A 24,863-nucleotide genomic window follows, 5' to 3' on the forward strand; every position below is an offset into this window, starting at 1 on the left:
GGCATTATTTTATAGTATTTTATAGTATGAAGAATACAATTTAACAAAGCTGAATAAAATAGAAAGGATGTTTTCTCCAAATGATTTGAGGGAGTGCGCACATGTTGCTATTCTGTGTTGAGCAGTTAACAAAGAAACAGGTACTCCTATATGCTTAATTTAGAGTTATCTATGTAAATTTCATTGTGATGAAATAGCTCAATTCTTATTAGCCAATGCCCGTCACGTGATCGTGTCTTTCTCACAGGCTACAAGTGATGACAGACACATCGGGGACGCAACTGTGCCCGTCCTTATCCAATTCCGAGGCGCATATTGAAGATATTGGAAGAACTGTCCACATTTACTTTTCGTCAGCCAACAAGATGAGTAGGCCTAATGAACAGCAAAAGCACTAGCCTATGTCAATCTACTATCCCCCATAGCACAACAGTTGACATATTTTTTTCTGTGTGAGAAATAAATATTCCAAACATAGTCTGGGACATTTTGGGATGCGATAGAGCCCAAATTAATGCAAACACTAGCATCAAAAAAACATTTTACGCAATGAGGCTGTGGTAACAGATCAGAACGTTTAGCTTAACATTTTGATAAACTATTAGGCTATTTCTTCACATTATCAGCAAAGCAATGCGCACACGGCAGAAGGCTATAAGCGCAAATGTTCCAAATGTTCCAATACAAATGTTCCAAATGTTCCAATACATGCATAACCGCAAATGCCAGACTATGTTTGGAATATTTATTTCTCACACAAAAAAAAATATGTCAACTGTTGTGCATAATTCACAAGTGATAATATATAATTCACAAGTGATAGGCTAATATTGTCACCAAACAGACTATTCCTGATTTAATCTTGTCTTTACATATACTCCTGCTGTAAAGAGAAGCAATGTACTTAATATTAGGAAAGTTGAGAAATAAATATAGTAGGTCTAGCCTATAGAAAGCAGATGGGATCCTCCTATTTTTAATAGAGGTCATCACTCTGTTTTCTCACACAATTGAATAGACTATTGAAATGTTGTGCGACATGAGCTCATGAGCTCTCATTAAGTGTTTGATTGCATTTTAGATTACATTTGCATTGATGTCAGAGTGATTAGAGGGACAATAGAGTGCTGCGTACCAGGCAATTAGCAACTTTGGTAAGCTACTAATGACCATCAGCAGCATCAGAGCTTGGAGAAGCCTAATTACCGTTACTAAACGGTCAAGTGGAATTTGACTGCCTTCATGACTCGTGACCACCGGTGTGGCGGTAATATCATCACCATAACAGCCCTATGCTTAGATCATAAGGCAGCTGTTAGTGGAGCTTCTGTTCCCAGTGGATCACTAGCCACACCCTTGATTTCCTGGTTCATCTTATAACTGCTCCCTGTAGCAACACTGCATAAGGCTGCATAATATGAAGGAATAATTTTTGGAGCATCAACAAGTAACACCATCAGCCAGGGTTTTGCTAGTCATTACAGACAAGATTCTCAATTTGTACATATTATTTAGATTATACCCGGCCTCCCTTTAGTTGGCTTCAACACACACCATACCTACCTACATACATGCATACATACAGGAGAGTTGTTGTTCCCGCTGAAGCAACAAAGCCCCTCCACCATGACAAGGCTGAGTCCACGAGAAAAGCTGTGGTGGAGGAGGGGCCGAGCCGAGGTTTCTAATGTCACAGTGAATACTGCTAGGGTCTCTGTTCATTAGATGGTTGGAGAATGTGCCTCTTCTTTGCAAATGGTTAGAACAATGGAAAATGTGTGGACTGGAAATCTTCCCACATCCATTGCATGTCTGAGATTCTTCTGGCATCCGCTCTCAGCCTGTACGCGATTTCTTTAAAATAGAACAATAAATATACCTCATGAATAGACAATAGCTCCAACAAAATATATTTTTTGTAATATAAAAAAAATATTTAAAAAAAAATCATAATGTGTGTTCCTTACATCATGATACTTCTTCCTTATCCGCCTTCCTGGTTTGGAGTGTTAGAACCCAGACGTCCCAGGTTCATCTTCCTCAACCTTGTCATCAGACATTATAACAGTTCTATTACACAGCAAAAAGTGGCTGATGTGATAGGTTAATCACGCAACAATGGTTTACTTTAACATAGTCACATACCTGTGGGGGTGCCTGGAACTGGTGATTGGCCATGATTGAATTCCTGAGATATCGTCCAGAAAAAAATATCATATGAATTTGAGCCAATCATCTAGTGAAAAGGAAATGTTTTCATAATGCAAAATTATGTTCATAATATTAGAGTAGTTGATATTACCAAGGAAACTGTCCGTATTTCCACCGGTACCATATGAGTGCAGCAGCAACAACAATCAGACATAGAATGACAACGAGTAGAACCCAACAGGCAGCAGAGGTCTCTGTGAGGATACAGTTAATATAAGAAACAGTCTGCATTTACAATTACATATAATTGTATTGCCCAAATAAGCATCATGGCTCTGATGCAAACACTTTACTGCAGAAAGCAAAGAGATAAGTGTGTATCATAACCATCTTAGTTAGTGGTTATACCTTCCTGTAGAAAGGAGAATGAGGACATAAGTCTGATACTAACACATGCAGTGAAAGATAAGTGAGCATCTGCCTCAACATTGTTATCCATGCTACATCACATTTCTCATAATCTCATATACAGTACCAGTCAAAAGTTTGGACACGGCTACTCATTTAAGGGTTTTTCTTTATTTTTACTATTTTCTACATTGTAGAATAATAGTGAAGACAACAAAACTATGAAATAACACATATGGAATCATCTAGTAACCAAAAAAGTGTTCAACAAATCAAAATATATTTTATATTTGAGATTCTTCAAATAGCCACCCTTTGAAGCTTGCAGACTCTTGGCATTCTCTCAACCAGCTTCACCTGGAATGCTTTTACAACAGTTTTGAAGCAGTTCCCACATATGCTGAGCATTTGTTGGCTGCTTTTCCTTCACTCTGCCGTCCGACTCATCCCAAACCATCTCAATTTGGTTGAGGTTGGGGAATTGTGGAGGGCATGTCATCTGATGCAGCACTCCATCACTCTCCTTCTTGGTAAAATATATTTTACACAGCCTGGAGGTATGTTGGGTCATTGTCCTGTTGAAAAACAAATTATATTCCCACTAAGCCCAAACCAGATGGGATGGCGTATCTCTGCAGAATGCTGTGGTAGCCATGCTGGAGAAGTGTGCCTTGAATTCTAAATAAATCACAGACAGTGTCACCAGCAAAACACCCCCACACCATAACACCTCCTCCATGCTTTACGGTGGGAACTACACATGCGGAGATCATCCGTTCACCCACACCGTGTCTCACAAAGACACGGCGGTTGGAACCAAAAATCTCCAATTTGGACTCCAGACCAAAGGACAAATTTCCACCGGTCTAAGGTCCGTTGCACATGTTTCTTGGCCCAAGCAGGTCTCATCTTCTTATTGGTGTCCTTTAGTAGTGCTTTCTTTGCAGCAATTCGACCATGAAGGCCTGATTCACACAGTCTCCTCTGAACAGTTGATGTTAAGATGTGTCTGTGACTTGAACTCTGTGAAGCATTTAATTTTTATTTATTTATTTTATTTCACCTTTATTTAACCAGGTAAGCCAGTTGAGAACAAGTTCTCATTTACAACTGCGACCTGGCCACGATAAAGCAAAGCAGTGCGGAAAAACAACAACAACACAGAGTTAGTAGTAGTAAGTTATGGAGGTAAGGCAATAAATAGGCCATAGTGCAAAATAATTACAATTATAATTTAGTATTAACGCTGGAGTGATAGATGTGCAGAAGATGATGTGCAAATAGAGATACTGGGGTGCAAATGAGCAAAATAAATAACAATGTAAATAACAATATGGGGATGAGGTAGTTGGGTGGGCTAATTACAGATGGGTTGTGTACAGGTGTAGTGATCGGTAAGCTGCTCTGACAACTGATGCTTAAAGATAGTGAGGGAGATAAGTGTCTCCAGCTTCAGAGATTTTTGCAGTTCATTCCAGTCATTTGTAGCAGAGAACTGGAAGGAATGGCGACCAAAGGAGGTGTTGGCTTTGGGGATGACCAGTGAGAAATACCTGCTGGAACGCACACTACGGGTGGGTGTTGCTATGGTGACCAATTAGCTAAGATAAGGCGGGGATTTGCCTAGAAGGGATTTATAGATGACCTGGAGCCAGTGGGTTTGGCGACGAATATGTAGTGAGGGCCAGCCAACGAGAGCGTACAGGTCACAATGGTGGGTAGTATATGGGGCTTTGGTGACAAAACGGATTGCACTGTGATAGACTACATCCAATTTGCTGAGTAGAGTGTTGGAAGCTATTTTGTAAATGACATCGCCGAAGTCAAGGATCGGTAGGAGAGTCAGTTTTACAAGGGCATGTTTATCAGCATGAGAGAAGGAGGCTTTGTTGCGAATTAGGAAGCCGATTATAGATTTAACTTTGGATTGGAGATGCTTAATGTGAGTCTGGAAGGAGAGTTTACAGTCTAACCAGACACCTAGGTATTTGTAGTTGTCCACATATACTAAGTCAGAGCCGCCGAGAGTAGTGATTCTAGTCGGGCAGGCATCTCTACTGAACTTATCCTTTGCAGCAGAGGTAACTCTGGGTATTCCATTCCTGTGGCGGTCCTCATGAGAGCCAGTTTCATCATAGCACTTGATGGATCTTGCGATTGCACTTGAAGAAACTTTCAAAGTTCTTGAAATGTTCCATATTGACTGACCTTCATGTCTTAAAGTAATGACGGACTGTCGTTTCTCTTTGCTTATTTGAGCTGTTCTTGCCATAATATGTACTTGGTTTTTTACCAAATAGGGCTATTTTCAAATATGACTATCTTCTGTCACAACTCAACTGATTGGCTCAAACGCATTAAGAAGGAAACAAATTCTACAAATTAACTTTTAAGAAGGCACACCTGTTAATTTAAATGCATTCCAGGTGACCATTGCATGAAGCTGGTTGAGAGAATGCCAAGAGTGTGCAAAGCTGTCATCAAGGCAAAGGGTGGCAATTTGTAGGATCCGTTTAACACTTTTTTGGTTACTACATGATTCCATATGTGTTATTTCATAGTTTTGATGTCTTCACTATTATTCTACAATGTAAAAAATAGTAAAAATAAAGAAGAACCCTTGAATGAGTAGGTGTGTCCAAACTTTTGACTGGTACTGTATGTGTTTTATGTGTATGCCAGGAATGCCTGTATTGTTGCCTGACAAATTTCCCTATTTGACAATAAAGTATTCAATAAATCAAGCAATCAATCAACCAATCAATATATCGCATAACAATTATAAGCAACATAAAAAACAGTATATTCAACCAGTTAAGCAACCAGTCTGAATAGCGTGAGTGTATGTCTGTGCGCGCGTGTGTCTCTCTCAGGTGCTTCTCACCAGAGGATGTGTGTACATAGAGGGAGCCAGTTGCTCGTCCGTAGGGGTTGGAGGCCTCACAGACATAGAGACCATTCAGCTCAGAGCTGAGACTGAGGAGGTGCAGTATGTCTCCCTCTGCTCTCACTGAAGACCCAGGCCATGGCTGGCCCACTCTGGGGGAGAGAGAGAGGAGGAGAGGGGCTGAGTGTACAGCATGTGTGTGACTGTGTGTGTGTGACTGTGTGTGTGTGACTGTGTGTGTGTGACTGTGTGTGTGTGTGTGTGTGTGTGTGTGTGTGTGTGTGTGTGTGTGCGTGCGTGCGTGCGTGCGTGCGTGCGTGTGTGTGTGTGTGTGAAAGACAAATGCATGATTTGACTGCCAGCATAATTCAACAACTGTCCTTTAGATATGAACATATTGAAGCTTCAAGCTAATTTAGATATCACGTCTTAACAAGTGAAGCTAATACTTACATTTAAACTGGATTTAACTAACCTGCTCCATGTGTAGTTGGGTTGTGGGTTGCTGTCTGCTACACATAGGAAGACTGTGGCTTTAGAGGCCTCACTAAGGGTGATGTTCACTGACTGAGGTGGATCTATGAGAGAGAGAGAGCGAGAGAGAGTCAGCCAGCCTAAAGGTAGGAAGTCAGTGACTTAGCAGTCCATCAACATCAATACGACCAAGGAGCTGATCGTGGACTATAGGAGAAACAGTGTACTGAACATGTAACAGGCATGTTTTCCTACGGGTCTTTGAATTCTCCTAATTCTCTTTAGAGAATAGTCTTTGCACTGGAATCTTTGGTGACATATGTATTGCAAGGTATTGCATACCTCATTTTGTTTCTTTATAGTATGCAAGTGTAATTCAGCAGGGGAGAATGTAACAGGGTTGGTTATGTTTCCACTTGCCTCTAAAGAAATGTGTATTTAATGTTCAAGCATTCTTATTGGTTGGTTCAACTCTGATGACAATAAGGCGTGTTGTGATTGGTCCCGCTTGAGCTAGGGGGAGATCGCGAACGTCAGGTCTTCCCAGTATGAAAATGTGATGCAAGGGGGGAGATCGCGAACGTCAGGTCTTCCCAGTATGAAAATGTGATGCAAGGGATTTTGCAATCGACAGCCATCAATATCGTTAAGCCCTGCACAACTAACGTGCTGTTTCCCATTTAACAACATAAATAAATGATGCTCAACTGGGACCACTGGCTGATGTGATTTATTAGGAGAAAACACAACGCAAGGAGAGTACGATATACATCTGTTACACTGGTGTCGTGACTCGTCTTCGCCGGAGGTCACGTGGAGGGATCCGAGACCCGGCTTCAAGAAGTACTGTGGTTGCTGATGCACGCCAGAGGCCTAGGTTTCGCTTTCTGCACAAGTGGAATTCTCAGTGAGCTCCTGGTAGCATGAGTGAGTGGGGGAAATATAATGTACTGTTTATTACTTGTATGTTGTGATGCTATGATTATTTAGTGATGTAATTGTGCTGTTACGCTAGTAACCTTCCGAAGCCAATTAACGTGAGGGCGACGCCAATTTCTACCACACGGTGGCGACAACTATTTATTAAGGCGTTTTTTGTTACTTTTCTGTGTTGATTCTTGGTCTTGTTAGACAACTACTACTGAACTTTTATTTTGAGTGCATTATGGTCAAGCTGATTTTGTAGAAGTGATCAAATTGATTTTAAATGGAAAGTTTTGGGAGAGGTAGGGGAGTTTTCATGGTTAACCCTTCACCGCCAGTGGGTAGGGGGGCAAATATTTCTCCAGTTGCTTCCACACCTCTGGCCAGGCCAACTGCACAGGCAAGTGTGCGCTTTCCACATGATTTAGAGCTACCTCAACTCAGTGCATTCGAGCCAGTTTCATCTAGTCATAGGATGGAGGATGTGTCTATGGATTTCCTGGCGGGCATTGTTAAGCAGATAGGTTACTCCATAGGTGAAAATATTGCCTCTTATTTGGAATCAAAGGCTATGGGAGATGGGGTGGGACAGAAGGTTGATAATGTTGGTGGTACCAAGGCTGGGGCCAGCTCTAGTCTAAATGTAGTGGTGAAAAATGATGTCAGGGAACCAGTCTGTTTCAAGGGGGATGGTTCAGAGGAATGCACAATGCATTAGTGGGAGGAGATCATGTTAGTGTACATGCAGAAGAAGGGCTATGGTGGGCAGGAGAGGTCAGATGAAGTTTTGGGTAAGCTGTCAGGGCGGGCATATGACGTGGTAAGAGTAAGCCTACGCAGTAACCCAGTTGACTTAAACCAGGGCCCTAGACCAGTTTTTGACATTCTGAAGCATCACTTTAGTGACACAATCAACTCCGACATGCCCCTAGCTGATGTTATTCTACGTTGCCAATGGAAGGGGAGACTCCATTCGATTACTGGATCAGACTGAACAGGGCCATAGAGGTGGCAGAGGACTGTTTGAAGAGGCAGAACAAGGAGCTAGACAATCCATCACGTGTTCTGACTGTCATGTTCATCAAGCACTGTCCGAACCCAGAGCTGTCATTGATATTCATGTGCAAACCATTGCATGAGTGGATGGCTGCAGAGGTCCATGGCAGGCTGGAGGAGTACCAGAGGAAGTGCAAGGCTCCACGTCCCTTGCGGCTGGCCCCACTGGTCACCACACTGACGCAGGAAGTCATTATGCAAAATACACAGAGAGTGCTCCACAACGATGAACTCTTCTATACTAGGGTGTTGCTGGGGGATGTTACAGAGGTGAGCGCTATGATTGACAGCGGTTCTATGGCATGCACATTGAGCTCAACAGTGGTGCCACGCCTTGAGAAAGCAGGTGTGCTCAAGAGTGGCTCCCTCAGTCCGACTGAAGTGGTGTTGGTTAGCTGCGGGGGGTTGAAGACCAAGCCTGTAGGTGTGTGTGAATTGAATCTGTCTGTGTATGGCAGCAGTGTCTCTGTCCCTGTTCTAGTAGTGGATGGCCAACGTCATGAGCTCATCCTAGGCAGCAACGTGATAAAACACCTCATCAGGGAGCTGAAGACGACTGGTGACTTCTGGGAGAAGATGTCATCATATGAACACAATGGAGATGAAAAACTATTCCGTCTGCTGGCTAATGTAGAGAGATGGAAAGAGACCGAAGTACCAGAAAGAGTGGGCACAGTAAGGCTGAAGCGGGTGGTCACATTGGAGCCTATGCAGGAACATTTAGTCTGGGGCCGGCTGTGTACGCCTCAAAATGTATCCGCGGACAGTGCTGTCGTTATTGAGCCTACGAGGGCACGCTCAAGACCAAAAAACATTATAGTGGGGAGAACAGTAGCGACATTATGGAGCGATGGCTGGGTCCCTGTCACAGTTATCAATCCCTCACCAAAGCCAGTAACAGTGAGATGCAATGCCAAGATAGCGGACGTTTTTCCTTGCATGGCATTAGAGGACTTTGACACTGACTATATGGATGGGCCCACTGTCGAACCGGTTCCCCTGGTGCAGCAGGTACACAAAATGGAGGACAATCCGGACATTGACAATGGTAGTGGAGATAGCTTGACCGTTGACAGTACCGTCAAACCGCACAGAGTGACAAATGAGGTGTTGCACGAGTTAGGGCTAGGTGACATTGACATTGAGTCCACTCAGTTGTCGCAACAGTGTAAGGCCAGGCTAGTTCAGCTTATAGCCCGCTACGAGTCTATCTTCTCCCGGCACAAACTAGATTGCGGGAAGGCTACTGGATATGTCCATCGCATCAGACTCAGTGACACTAAGCCTTTTAGTCTACCTTACCGTAGGCTCTCCCTAACCATTATGACAAGCTCAGGCAGGCCTTGGATGAGATGGAAGAGCGAGAGATAATCAGGAAATCCAGCAGTGAGTATGCCTCCCGCTCGTGCTGGTCTGGAAGAAGTCTGGTGATCTGAGACTGTGTACAGACTTCCGATGGCTCAATGCTCGCACCGTAAAGGATGCTCACCCTCTACCTCACCAAGCTGATGCTCTGGCGGCCTTGGGTGGCAATGCCTTCTTCTCTACAATGGATTTGACCTCAGGCTGCTACAATGTGGAGGTGCATGAAGACGACAAGAAGTTTACAGCCTTCACTTCTCCTTTTGGGTTATATGAATATAACCGTCTTCCACAAGGACTATGCAACAGCCCAGCTACATTCATGAGGATGATATTGAGCATTTTTGGGGATCAACATTTTTCTAGCCTTCTATGCTACCTGGACGATGTGCTGGTTTTTGCCCCGACTGAAGAACTTGGATTGCAACGCTTGGAGTCAGTTTTTGAGCGTCTCAAAGTCCATAATCTGAAATTGTCTCCAAAGAAATGCCATTTCATGAAGAGGTCAGTGCGGTTCTTGGGGCATGTCATCAGTGAAGGAGGTGTGGCCACAGACCCAGAAAGAGTGAAGGCTATTGCAGGGATGACAGAGAAGGATCTCATGGAGGATAACACGGACGTGCCCTCCCAGGGGAAGATTTGGTCCTTTCTCGGAATGATAGTTTATTACCAGCAGTTCATTGAGGGGTGCTCCACCATCGCTAAGCCGCTGCATGGGCTGACAACGGGGACGAAGGCACCACGCCATGTGAAAGGCAAGAGGAAAAGAGGAATACGTTGGAAACTCACAGCAGCAGACTGGACTGGTGAGTGCAAACAGGCCTTTAGTCAGTTGAAACAAGCTCTCCTCGATCAGGTCATGCTAGCCCACCCTGATTTTAGTAGACCTTTCTTGCTGTCTGTAGACGCATCTAGTAATGGATTAGGTGCTGTCCTCTCCCAGGTGCCAGAGGATGGGTCTGCAGCCAGACCCGTAGCATTCGCTAGCAAATCACTTACTTATGCACAGTCAAAGTATCCTGCCCATAGGTTAGAGTTTTTTGCTTTACGCTGGGCCGTCTGTGAGAAGTTTAGTCATTGGCTAAGGGGCAAGCCTTTTACTGTATGGACAGACAACAACCCATTAACGTACATCCTGTCCAAGCCCAAATTGTACGCCTGTGAACAGAGATGTGTTGCTAAACTCGCTCCATTCGAGTTTGACATCAAGTACATCCCCGGTCCCAAAAATGTAATTGCTGATGCACTCAGTAGACAGCCATTTGTGCAGCCGAGTGCTCTCCACCGCATCACAAGGGTTCCATACAAGGCCTTGCTGGAAGAAGCTGCGGGAGTACGTGCTGAGAAGGTGCAAGATGTGTTCCGCTGGTCGAACCACCCATTCAACCTCGAAAGCTGCTCACCGTTAATTGAGGCAGATGCCTGTGAAATTGTCATGGACTGCCAATCTACCTCCTATCCTTCTCCTGGTTCTCTGTCAAAGGAAGCGGTGTCAGCAGTCCTGAGGTCACAAGGGGAGGCTGGTCTACAGAACTGTGCGCTGCTACTGCCTCAGCTCACTCAGTCACTGGCACAATCTGAGATGTCAGATGTGAGAGTGCTATCCCGTGACGACCTGATATCAAAGCAGCGCCAGGATGACGCACTCGCCAGAGTTGTCTTCTACGTGGACAGGGGCCATAGACCTTCTAGGAGGAACGTGGCCATGAACCACTCGAGGCTCTGTGGATTCTGAAGACCTGGGAGAAGCTCACTCTGAAAATGGGTGTACTATATTGCGTTACCAAAAGTTTGCTGTCAAAGAAGAAGACGTACCAGTATGTAGTACCCACCTCAATGAGGGCGACAGTTTTGAAGGGTGTCCACGATGAAGCCGGTCATCAGGGGCAACAGCGGACTTTGTACTTGACGAGACAGAGGTTCTTCTGGCATGGTCTGGAATCAGATGTGAGAGAGTATGTCAAGACCTGCAAGAGGTGTGTGTGTTCAGTAAGGCCCCGAGCCAGAGGCCAGAGCTCCACTGGAGAACATCATCACGACTGAGCCCCTCGAGTTGGTGTGTGTGGACTTCTGGTCTGCTGAAGACTCCAACAACAAGTCCTCGGATGTTCTGGTCGTCACTGATCATTTTACTAAGATGGCCCATGCCTTCTTGTGTCCGAACCATTCAGCTAAAGCAGTGGCACTTCAGCTGTGGAACAACATCTTCTGTGTGTATGGTTTTCCTCGTCGTATCCACTCTGACCAAGAGGCCAACTTTGAAAGTAAATTGATTGCTGAGTTGTTGAGTGCTGCAGGAGTGCAGAAGTCGCACACAACTCCCTACATTCCGATGGGGAACGGGGGAGTCGAAAGGTTCAATAGAACGGTGGGAAACATGATCAGGGCTTTACCTGCGAGAGCGAAGCACAGGTGGCCCCAGAAGCTGAAGTCGTTGACCTTCGCCTACAACTGTACAGTCCATGAAACCACGGGCTACGCCCCTTTCCAGTTGATGTTTGGGAGAACCCCACGTCTGCCTGTCGACATGATGTTTGGTACTGTGCTGCAAGACTCAGAGGTTGTAGACTATGACGAGTACATCAAGTCCCTGACGAGAGACCTGAGGGAGGCCATGGAGACGGTACAGGTGTCGGCAACCAAACAGCTGAAGAGGCATGCAGGCCTCTACGACAGGAAGATCAGAGGAGCTCCAGTGGAGGTCGGTGATCGGGTGCTGCTGGCGAATAAGGGTGAACGTGGAAAGAGAAAGCTGGCGGATCGTTGGGAGAAAAACCTCTATATTGTTACGGAGAAGAATAGTGACATCCACATCTACAAGATTCAGAACATGTCAACTGGCCAGGAGAGAACGGTCCACCGTAATCTGATAATGCCTGTAAACTTCTTGCCTCTCCCCGACACTGCCTTGGAGACACCTAATACAGGAGACCGTGAGGATCCGAGTGAGGAGATGGAGGACTCATCCATGAACGATATACCAGAAATGGACATTGGTGAGAGGACTAGGGTGTGGGTATCAGAACAGACCTTGGGGGAAGCACAGCCGGAGCACTCTGAAAAAGTAACCCCAGATGTGATGGAAGATGGGCCACTGACGAGGGATCCTCAAAGCTCACCACGCATGTCAGAGCTAACCTTTGGAGAAGAAATGTCCGAACCCTCTGAAGAAGAAAGGCATTCTGAAGATGCCGCTGGTAGCACAAGCTCCAGCAACAGTCACAGAACCCTTTACCTTGACTATCCACCGATTGTGGACAGTGACCCACCAGTGGTGGTTGTAGGTGAACAGATTAAACGTAATAACTCTGTTAGGCCTGTCAGGTCAGGGGCTGGTCGGGTTAGGAAACACCCAGTGACACTCATAGAGACTATGCAGACACAGAGGGTTTTTCATACAGAATTCATTAGAATACCTGTGTGGGTGTAGGATTAGAATCCAAGTCTGTAGCCCATTTTTATTTTTTTACTTTCAAGAGACCCCATGGAGGTCATGGGTCAGAGGTCAAGTTGGCCAAGTTTTTTCTGTCTGAGGTTCTTATTGTCACTGAGTGTACTGAACATCTAACAGGCATGTTTTCCTACGGGTCTTTGAATTCTCCTAGTTCTCTTTAGAGAATAGTCTTTGCACTGGAACAGTGGCGGCTCCTGAAAAAATTCTCAGGGGGGGCAATTTTTCTGATGATTTAGGTGACCAACACACATTTTAAAAAAGATATGTCCAGCAACAACATGAAGACAGGGGCAGCATATAAGTCAATACTGATATACACATTACTTGCTTCAAAAAGGCCTCATGGTTGAATTGGAAATATGTGCACCTGAGCATAATTCACAACAAGCAAGCAGGAGCTTTTGATAGAGGCTACTGAAAACATTGATGCAAGTTATTGGTAATAAGAAATTTTTATAGACTTCCATATTCTGCCCTCTTGTATAGATTTGTGAAAATGAACAGTGATAGACATTTTGCCTGAAAACAGAATTTGAAAATAATTTCTAGAAAAGGTAAACACAGCTATCTGTATGGCTTTGTAAAAATGAACAACCATATTCTGGCCAATTGTATAGATTTGTAAAAATGAACATGAACAGATTATTTTTTATTTTTTACTTTTTTTTTAATGAAAAATAACTATTTTAAACAACATCAACTGTGAACTGATTTGGGCGTGTGTGTGTTAAAGAGACAGACAGGGAGGGACACAGAGAGAGAGAGGCTACATTACTTGTACTGAAACTGTTCTAGCTTGCTGCATGATCAAATTCAGCTGATGCGCATAGCAATGCACGTAATGGGCATTCTTGAAATGCTTACGCACCTTTTGCTGCACACCAGCCTTCTCTCCCCCTCACACTGGCTCCATCGTAAGCTTGCGCAATGAGTTTGACTTTCTCGTCGTCGGCAAAAAGACCGTTCAGTCTCTCCAAAAGCACACTGGCGATTGAGACAGAGGTTGATTCCGAGATGGGAAGGAACTCAAAAAAGCGCTCCTGCACTTTGTGGTTGCTATCTATGTACCTCAGCACAAGCACCAGCTGTGTCTGTGTAGAAACGTCCGTGGTCTCGTCAGCTTGGATAGCTACGAAGTTCGCCGACTTCACCTCCTCCACAATATGTTCCCTCATGACCGCTAGCATACACTCCAGTAGCTCGTTTTGAATGGTCTTTGATGTGCCCTTGAAAACTTTAGCATTTTTAAGATGGTCATCAAACACCTCATCTAATTGTGCCACAAAGTTGACAAGTCCAAGAAAAATACCAGGGTTGGTGCGGTGGAGCCCTCAGTTTCATCTTTGCCTCGCAAAGCTAGCCATCTTGACAGTTGTATGTGAATTGATTGACGCTGCTACCCGCTCTTTTCTTAGTTATGTTCATGGTTACTTATGTTACGTATGACGAAAGCGCGTAAGTGCAAGCCCTCCCGGAACCCATAGAGATTGTATTGAAAGCTCTGATATTTGAAAAAAATAAATATTTTACATGATAGTCTATGAGAGACTCCTGGGCGATTTTCAACCTGACTGAAATCGCCCCAAAAGGGCGGGGGCCATTTGAAGCACGACTTTAGCCTGATTGGACATTTAGTGGCAGATCAGACGTCTAGATTAGAACACTGAAAACTACTGTTGCTGTGATATAATTGATTAGAAAAAAAATCCCTTCCTTTTCCCGTTTGGCAGTGCGTCGCCCATATCGCCCTAATGAACACACCGCCCCTGCACTGGAATATTTGGTGACATATGTATTGCAAGGTATTGCATACCTCATTTTGTTTCTTTATAGTATGCAAGTGTAATTCAGCAGGGGAGAATGTAACAGGGTTGGTTATGTTTCCACTTGCCTCTAAAGAAATTTGTATTTAATGTTCAAGTATTCTTATTGGTTGGTTCAACTCTGATGACAATAAGGCGTGTTGTGATTGGCCCCGCTTGCAGCTAGGGGGAGATCGCGAACGTCAGGTCTTCCCAGTATGAAAATGTGATGCAAGGAGGAGATCGCGAACGTCAGGTCTTCCCAGTATGAAAATGTGATGCAAGGGATTTTGCCATCGACAGCCATCAATATCGTTAAGCCCTGCACAACTAACGTGCTGTTTCCCATTTAACAACAAAAATAAATTATGCTCAACTGGGACCACTGGCTGATGTGATTTATTAGGAGAAAACACAATGCAAGGAGAGTACGATATACATCTGTTACACATCCATCCACATCGAAGGGGCTGTTGTGTAGCTGGACTAGACCTTTAAGTTCTTTGGCGTCCACATCAGTAAAGACTTAACATCGTCCACACTCACCCGCACAGTCCTGAAGAAAATGGGTCTTTAGATCCTCAAAAAATTATACAGCTGCACCATCGAGAACATCTTGACTGAGTGCATCACCGCTTGGTATGGCAATTGCACCGCCCTTGACCGCAAAGCGCTACAAAGGGTGGTGCGGACAGCCCATTACATCACCGGGGCAGAGCTCCCTGCCATCCAGGATCTCTATATCAAGTGGTGCCAGAGGAGTCCAGCAACCCAAACCATAGACTGTTCACTCTGCTACCGTCCGGTAAAGCGGTACCGGACCATCTGCTTTATGACCAACAGGCTCAGAGACAGCTTCTACCCCCAAGCCATAAGACTGCTAAATAGCCAGACTGCTAAATAATCAATTATGGTACCTAAACTATCTGCACTGACTCTATCTTGCACTGACCCTACGCACACTCACAATACTTTATATACACACCATATACATACTCACACTACACTGTCACTCCCACACAAATCCCTCACACATTCAAACACTACATACGCACACACAAACATAACACACACGCATACTGACACAACACAAACACACAAACATAGACACACACACTTTTACACATAATTTGCTGCTGCTGCTCTGTTCTTTATTTTAGTCTTATTATTATCTATCCTGATGCCTAGTCACTTTACCCTGCCTTAATGTACATATCTACCTCAACTACCTGTACCTCGTACCTCTGCACATTGATCTGCTACTGGTAATCCTTGCATGTAGCTCCATTCTTGTGTATTTTATTTTATTCCTCTTGAGTTAGTTACTATTATTATTATTATTATTATTACTATTTTTTAAACTATGCATCGTTGGGAATGGTTTGTAAGCAAGTATTTCACTGTAAAGGCTACACCAGTTGTATTAAGCACATGTATAAGCAACATTTGATTTGATTTGAGCGAGAGAGTGCGACATTGAGTGAGACAGCGATTGAAAGAGAGATAGAGAGGTGGTTACAGTTACTGCAGATATAAAATGTAAATAAACCTACACTCACACATCCATACAAAGACAGATATAACAATGACACTACAGTATCTGAGCAGTTGACAGGGGTGAAACTGTAATCCACAGATGAGGCAAAATTCTAGGAATTCAGTTGTTTGTGAACCTGATCTTCCTTCATTTCAGTTTGATAGATTACTTGCAATAGAGGAGCAGTACAATGCAAGCATTTAAAAGGTCCATACCACTCTTTGCCTCAGAACTATGTTTAAGCTAAAGAAACAGTTGTTACAAGCCAGTTCAAAGGCTTTCCTCCGTGGAAAGGGTTTTACATGGAACCCAAAAGGGTTCTACCTGGAACCAAAAGGGTTCTACCTGGAACTATTAGGGGTTATACAAAGGGTTCTCCTATGGGGACAGCCGAAAAACCATATTTGATTCTAGGATAGGACCTTATTTTCTAAGAGTGTATAGACAGACAGCGACTGGTTAGAGGGAGTGCTAGTCTACAGCCAGTGAAGACAGTGAGAGTTTATACGTACAGTGGATGTCTATGGTCTGTGACAGTGATAGTGGAATATACATTTAAAGTGGATGCCGATAGTGTAGGACAGTGGTAGTGGGGTATATATTTACAGTGTCTGTCTACAGTGTAAGACAGTAGTATTAGAATACACTTAAAGTGTCTGTCTATAGTGTAGGACAGTGGTAGTAGAAGACACTTACAGTGGATGTTTATGGTGTAGTTGTAGCTACTTTCTGTTGCCAGGGAAGACTGGTTGACGACACACTGGACCTGCTGCTGACTGGCTGCTCTGATTGGCACCCCGAGCAGGTGCCTGAGTACTGTGGTGGTTCCATTGGCATGCTTGGTGGAGTTGGTCACCGTCCTCAACAAACTACCGAATGTACCTGAAATCCACTTCACTTCTGCCTGTGGCTTGGCACCAGCAGCCATGCAGGTTGCCAAGACTACCTCATTCTCCCCAATGACAGGAGGAACATCAACTGTCACACTCACTACTGGAGGAACTATGACCAGAAAACAAACAAACAGAGAACAGAAAACATGAACAAGTCACTCATTATAAATGTGGAACTATACATGAAAAAAACAACCAAAACACACACAGCCCGTCATGTGAAACTTATCCAAATGCTCATGTTACATGACCAACACACTTTAAATAAACCCTATCATGTTCTCTAACTGGCCAATTGCAATATACATTATTAGTAGCTACACATTGACTGTATTGGAGGTTTGGGCAAATCCAGTTTGAACAGGTTTTAGCTAACCCTGATGAGAGGTACATGTTCCTGAGGTATTAAGTTTCACAAAAGCTGTTTTTCATGTTCAGCAGTTCCACTGACAAGCATTCACAGCCCAGTGATAATGTCGTTAAGGAAGGCAGGATATAGTGGTGTATTCTGTATATTCCAACGTCTGTTCCACCATTAGGGAAAGTATTGCTACCTGTGCTCTCGTGGTCACAGCTTGAGTAACAGGATACACTCTTAGAAAGAAAGGTGCTAACTACAACCACATAGGGTTCTTCGGTTTGTCCCCATAAGGGAACCCTTTTTGGTGCTAGGTAGAACCCTTTGCAGAGGGTTCTACCTAGAACCCTCTATGTAGGGTTCTTCCATAGATTTAGGAATTAGAATATGATCTCTATGGGTTCTTCATAGATCCCCCTGTAAATGGTTCTGCCTAGAACCCTCTAAATAATAACATATATTTTAAAATGTTTTATTGCCACATAAACCAGAGAAGTGCAGTGAAATGTGTTGTTTTACAGGGTCAGCCATAGTAGTACAGCACCGCTGGGGCAAATTAGGGTTAAGTGCCTTACTCAGCCAGAGTGAGGATATCCAACAATTGGAACTTTTAATCACCTGCAACCTGCATTTTAGAATGACTGCCAGGTTAGGGAAGATTGATAAATGATCTACCTAAATTATCTTCGTGTAGCATAAGGTTAATCAACTAAACAATGCGCATACAAAAACACAGATATTGAAACAAACAAATCTATCTGCAATAGAGCATGCTCGGAAATATGATAATAATGGGCGTGGTTTTGAGTGTTTTACTCTACACCAGGGATGGGCAAGTAGTTATAAAACTGCTACATTTTCTCTCCACCCCATGGCAAAATGTGTAGAATTGCAGCAAACTTGCTTTCATGTTAAAATGTGTAGAATTGCACGAAATTAACTCTAAAACATAAAACATTTCTCTTCACTGTCGGGAGCAGTGGAGCAAATTGCTTCGCTTTACAACAGGAGTATAGCCTACCTGGCTGGCATGAAAATGAACCATGGGAAAAGCGTCCTCCCTTCCCTATTTAACATATATTTTTTTCCCCATTGCACCCTGTTCCGAGACAGGTGCATGAAAACGGTGCATTCTAAATCAAAACTAATTTCACACATATATTATTTAGTATATGTAAAGACGACACTAAATTAAGAATAGTCTGTTGGGTGACAATACTAGCCTATGACTTGTGAATGAGCATTATCACTTGTGAATGATGCCCAGGTTGTGCAGTAAGGCAAGACAGACCTAAAATCTCACACCTCATGTACCCATGCCCATATACCTGCACTACTGGTCAAAAGTTTTAGAACAAATCAAATCAAATCAAATTTGATTTGTCACATACACGTGTTTAGCAGATGATATAGCGGTTGTAGCGAAATGCTTGTGCTTCTAGCTCTGACAGTGCAGTAATATCTAACAAGTAATATCTAACAATTTCACAACATATACCTAATACACACAATAGAATGGAATTTAAGAAAATATACATATATGGACAAGCAATGACAGAGCGGCATGGACTAAGATACAGTAGAATATTATAGAATAGAATGCAGTATATACAGTGGGGGGAAAAATGTATTTAGTCAGCCACCAATTGTGCAAGTTCTCCCACTTAAAAAGATGAGAGAGGCCTGTAATTTTCATCATAGGTCAACTATGACAGACAAATTGAGGAAAAAAAATCCAGAAAAATCACATTGTAGGATTTTTTATGAATTTATTTGCAAATTATGGTGGAAAATAAGTATTTGGTCACCTACAAACAAGCAAGATTTCTGGCTCTCACACACCTGTAACTTCTTCTTTAAGAGGCTCCTCTGTCCTCCACTCGTTACCTGTATCAATGGCACCTGTTTGAAGTTGTTATCAGTATAAAAGACACCTGTCCACAACCTCAAACAGTCACACTCCAAACTCCACTATGGCCAAGACCAAAGAGCTGTCAAAGGACACCAGAAACAAAATTGTAGACCTGCACCAGGCTGGGAAGGCTGAATCTGCAATAGGTAAGCAGCTTGGTTTGAAGAAATCAACTGTGGGAGCAATTATTAGGAAATGGAAGACATACAAGACCACTGATAATCTCCCTCGATCTGGGGCTCCACGCAAGATCTCAGCCCCGTGGGGTCAAAATGATCACAGGAACGGTGAGCAAAAATCCCAGAACCACACGGGGGGACCTAGTGAATGACCTGCAGAGAGCTGGGACCAAAGTAACAAAGCCTACCATCAGTAACACACTACGCCGCCAGGGACTTAAATCCTGCAGTGCCAGACATGTCCCCCTGCTTAAGCCAGTACATGTCCAGGCCCGTCTGAAGTTTCTAGAGTGCATTTGGATGATCCAGAAGAGGATTGGGAGAATGTCATATGGTCAGATGAAACCAAAATATAACTTTTTGGTAAAAACTCAACTCGTCGTGTTTGGAGGACAAAGAATGCTGAGTTGCATCCAAAGAACACCATACCTACTGTGAAGCATGGGGGTGGAAACATCATGCTTTGGGGCTGTTTTTCTGCAAAGGGACCAGGACGACTGATCCGTGTAAAGGAAAGAATGAATGGGGCCATGTATCGTGATATTTTGATTGAAAACCTCCTTCCATCAGCAAGGGCATTGAAGATGAAACGTGGCTGGGTCTTTCAGCATGACAATGATCCCAAACACACCGCCCGGGCAACGAAGGAGTGGCTTCGTAAGAAGCATTTCAAGGTCCTGGAGTGGCCTAGCCAGTCTCCAGATCTCAACCCCATAGAAAATCTTTGGAGGGAGTTGAAAGTCCGTGTTGCCCAGTGACAGCCCCAAAACATCACTGCTCTAGAGGAGATCTGCATGGAGGAATGGGCCAAAATACCAGCAACAGTGTGTGAAAACCTTGTGAAGACTTACAGAAAACGTTTGACCTGTGTCATTGCCAACAAAGGGTATATAACAAAGTATTGAGAAACTTTTGATATTGACCAAATACTTATTTTCCACCATAATTTGCAAATAAATTAATTAAAAATCCTACAATGTGATTTTCAGGATTTTTTTTTCTCATTTTGTCTGTCATAGTTGACGTGTACCTATGATGAAAATTACAGGCCTCTCTCATCTTTTTAAGTGGGAGAACTTGCACAATTGGTGGCTGACTAAATACTTTTTTCCCCACTGTACATATGAGATGAGTAGTGCAAGAACACCTACTCATTCTAGGGTTTTTACATTTACATTGACATTTTAGTCATTTAGCAGACGCTCTTATCCAGAGCGACTTACAGTTAGTGAGAGCATATATTTTCCATACTGGCCCCCCGTGGGAATGGAACCCACAACCCTGGCTTTGCAAGCGCCATGCTCTACCAACTACTATTTTCTATTTTCTATAATAATAATAGTGAAGACATCAAAACTATGAAATAACACATATGGAATCAGGTAGTAACCAAAATATTCTAAGGTGATAATTCATTCAGAACAACCATAAGCATATTAGAGTTTATGCATATGCATAGGCTTATCAGCCTTATGGTTTCCCAAATGAAGCGCTGGGTAGCTGCAGGAACAAGGTTGGAGAGCCCACGGCATTCAGAGTTTGGGTGGAATATCACCTGTCGGGCAGTGCGAGCATGTTCCTCAAACAGTGATTGATGTGTGGAGTGAAATAAGTGTTCTTGTATTTATTTCTTAGCTGCTCATATTAAGCACATGCTCCGCTCTAAAACCAAAGTAGCCTACTAATAGGACCGGCAGGAAAGCTTGTCGTCTCCATTTCCTATTCGAGTGCATATGTTGACATGTCTTTTTTCCCCTGCCCCTGTTCCTGCTCATTTGATAATGGGCCATTTTAAATCGAAACAAATTTTACATATTAGTAAAGACAAGATTACATTGAGAATAGTCTGATGAGTGAAAATCAGTTCAATTATATTCTTCATACTATAAAATCATATAAAATAAAATAATGGCAGGGGACTCATAAGCATATCTTGTCAGCTAAATGAACAAGCCTACAACCGATGGCATGGAGAATAACCAGATAACATACAGTAGGCCAACTCATATTCTGTTCTTCTGAAATACATTTTCTTCATATCATAATGTTTCTTTAGACCTGACAAAAATACATAATGGGTTTATTGTGATGGTGTATATTAAATGTATTTATTATACTTTTTTATGTAGATGTTCCAAAGGCACACATCAGCGGCTTGTTTGTGTGGAGGCCTGGAGATGCTAAACGTGATTATGTTAAGTAACGGTAAATTACCGTGATACCGGCAGTCTTTTTTTTACGTGACAATAACTGGCTGACTCTTTCTTCCAAAAACGGTTCTTTGGGGGAAAAAACGAAGGTTATATGTCGAATCGTATCCCTCTGGAAAGAAACCCTTTCACACCCTTTTTACTAAGTGAAGAGAAGATGGATTTTCCTTGGCAAAGCAAAACCTGTAGATGTGGGCTCTGCTCTTGCTTGAATAATGAACCTGCCAACTTTTTAACTTTCTAGTATTGATTATCACATGCAGTCTTCATACACTGTCAAAAGTAGAAACAGTGAAACAAAGAGTGAAGGAAAAGTTCTTACCAAGCACAGTTAGAGATATCTCTGTACTGTATGCTCCACTGGGGAAAACACTGAAGATACATGTGAAGGTGCCTTCATCCAACAGTCTAGCAGCTGTTATTCGAATAGATCCAAGGTTTTCTGATGGGTTCCATAGTAAACATAGTAAACATACTGAGTTAAAAACATAGTAAACATATTGAGTTAAACACATAGTAAACGTACTGAGTTAAAAACATAGTAAACATACTGAGTTAAAAACATAGTAAACATACTGAGTTAAAAACATAGTAAACGTACTGAGTTAAAAACATAGTAAACATACTGAGTTAAAAACATAGTAAACATACTGAGTTAAAAACATAGTAAACATACTGAGCTGATGTGTGTGCCTTATTGTACCCTAGAAGGACCAGAACTACAATTTAATGGTGGGATTGTGTGTTCGGTGGGTGTTATTGTCTGCTTTTTGTCTTAAAATAAAACAATTAAAATCATGAGCTCAATAGTATTACATTTTATGAGATCAATTGAAAACCTACTTTCTGTATCCCTCTGGATGATGAGTAGAATCACACAGCACAGCTTCTGTAACATGCTTTGCTCTTCTCATTGCTAGGGCCATAGGGGAAATGTAATTATGGAATTGTATTACATTTTGAGATTGGCATTTTGTAATAATGAGGACCTGTTAATTGTTTATGTAAGACAGTTATCTAGGCTAAGCTATATGTAAAATGTTTTTGAATGCAATTTATTTGTGCAATGGTCTGCAATCATCATTTTGATGGAGACTATGCACATCTTACAATGTAGCCCAAACCTTTTCACAAAAATAAACAACCAGGCTTATATTGGTCAGTAAAAAGAAACAAAACAGATGCATCTGTAAATTTAATAGGCAACTAACCTTTGATGAATGCAAGTTCCTCTGCTGAAATAGCAGAGACATTTGTTTTTTTGCCCTTTGTGCTGACAGAAAAATGTCCTCCTACTGTATGAAAACACTTATTGAGTAAGCCACAGCAGCTATTGCACAATTGGGTGGATCATGGACGAGACTTCTAGTCTCCACCCCACTCCTGGCGTTTCATAGGCTGTGTGCTACCTCTTTGAAAGCCTGTAACACCATTTACCGTTTATGAAACACAACCATAGTCCTCATTACAAACAAACAAGAATGATGGGACAAAACTATTTATTTTCTTTAAGTAAAACAAAGTTAAATTCAACAACAGGCCAGAATCGGACCCCTCTCTCTGATGATAAACTATATATATACAATAGTATGTGGCCACCCCTTAAAAAGCACAAACATTGGCAGCAGAATGGCCTTACTGAGGAGCTCAGTGACTTTCAATGTGGCACCATCATAGGATGCCACCTTTCTAACAAGTCTGTTCATCAAATTTCTGCCCTGCTAGAGCTGTCCTGGTCAACTGTAAGTGCTGTTATTGTGAAGTGGAAACATCTAGGAGCAACAACAGCTCAGCCGCGAAGTGGTAGGCCACATAATCTCAGAGAACGGAACCTATTATTCCATGAATTTTATTTGGCCTTATAAAGTCTGTTATGACCGAGTGTACTTTTTTAAAGAATATCTTCGATGGGGTGGATAATTGATATTATGGAAAATAAATACAAAAATGTGTAGTTTCCAACATGCCAATATTCTACATAGTTTATATTGGCACCTGTTGACTTCCTTGTCATACGGGTCACAAAGGTATAATCAGAGATACTGTTGATGATTGATAAAGTATGGTCAGTCAAGTCCAAGTCCTGTATTCTAAGAGCAAGTCAAGTCTCAAGACAAGTAAAAAATCTATGCATGCAATGACTTGTTCCCGAGTGGCGCAGTGGTCTAAGGCACTGCATCGCAGTGCTAGCTGTGCCACTAGAGTTCCTGGTCCGAATCCAGGCTCTGTCGTAGCCGGCCGTGACCGGGAGACCCATGGGGCGGCGCACAATTGGCCCAGCGTCATCCAGGGTAGGGGAGGGAATGGCCGGCAGGGATGTAGCTCAGTTGGTAGAGCATGGCGTTTGCAACGCCAGGGTTGTGGGTTCGATTCCCACGGGGGGCCAGTATGAAAAATAAAATAATGTATGCACTCACTAACTGTAAGTCGCTCTGGATAAGAGCGTCTGCTAAATGACAAAAAATGTGAATGTAATAGAGATGGTGGGTTGAATACACTTTTGGGTTTTTGTTTGTAAAATGTTTTGGGATCCTTCTGCCAGTATCTACATTTGAAACCCCACCTCTTTAAGGAATACCTGGGATAGGATAAAGTAATCCTTCTACCCCCCAAATTGTAAAGTGGTTATCCCACTGGCTATAGGGTGAATGCACCAATTTGTGAGTCGCTCTGGATAAGAGCGTCTGCTAAATGACGTAAATGTGCCCTTGAGCAAGGCACTTAACCCTAATTGCTCCTGTAAGTCGCTCTGGATAAGAGCGTCTGCTAAATGACTAAAATGTAAATGTAAAAATGTTGTTCAACTACAAATCTTTGTCTATTTATTGAAGCTATCAGACAGCCCTTTTTATTATTTTGTCTACAACACATTTTGATGTAGGCTAATTGTAAAATAGCGACCTTGTAGCAGTCGTAAGGGCATGAAATCAGCAGAAAGCAAGGCAGGTTGAAATGCTCAGAGTGTAGATGTCTTTACAGATATTGGTGATCCAATGGTGAAAGAGCCATATCATACAAAAGTATGATTTACCAAATATACTGTACATTGGCAATAGCCCAAAAGAAATAGCCTATGTATCAGGCTTACCCTGCCTATCTGAATGGACACAGGTAGAGGGCAAGACTGCACAGCCTCCCCTTGAGAAACTAACTCAAATCTGTCTTACAGTAGCTCAAACAGGTACATAATATAAACACTTGACCCAGCCGGACCATACAATTACCCAATTGGCAATTACAACCAATGAACTGGTTC

The 24,863-nt window shown here is 42.8% G+C and overlaps 1 protein-coding gene and 1 long non-coding RNA gene across 4 annotated transcripts in view; both read right to left on the reverse strand.

Moving 5' to 3' along the window:
- LOC123481751 overlaps nucleotides 1–24,863 on the reverse strand; it is a 254,496-nt gene that overhangs the window by 724 nt on the left and 228,909 nt on the right. The window lies entirely within an intron of this gene.
- LOC123481750 (nectin-4-like) lies at nucleotides 884–22,913 on the reverse strand. 2 transcript variants are annotated; one of them, XM_045206652.1, is made up of 10 exons: nucleotides 22,819–22,913; nucleotides 22,451–22,523; nucleotides 21,930–22,049; nucleotides 16,752–17,057; nucleotides 5,922–6,024; nucleotides 5,444–5,598; nucleotides 2,303–2,405; nucleotides 2,146–2,188; nucleotides 1,968–2,045; nucleotides 884–1,841 (listed from the first exon to the last, which is right to left on the reverse strand). In XM_045206652.1, the coding sequence occupies exons 2-9, from the start codon at nucleotides 22,503–22,505 to the stop codon at nucleotides 2,010–2,012; spliced, it is 921 nt and encodes a 306-aa protein (XP_045062587.1). In that variant the 5' UTR covers nucleotides 22,506–22,523; nucleotides 22,819–22,913; the 3' UTR covers nucleotides 884–1,841; nucleotides 1,968–2,009. The 2 variants fall into 2 exon arrangements, with proteins under 2 accessions (XP_045062587.1, XP_045062586.1); XM_045206651.1 differs by having other exon boundaries at nucleotides 884–1,854.

The sequence above is a fragment of the Coregonus clupeaformis genome, chromosome 23 (genome assembly GCF_020615455.1).
Source record: "Coregonus clupeaformis isolate EN_2021a chromosome 23, ASM2061545v1, whole genome shotgun sequence".
NCBI classification, from domain to species: Eukaryota; Metazoa; Chordata; class Actinopteri; order Salmoniformes; family Salmonidae; genus Coregonus; species Coregonus clupeaformis.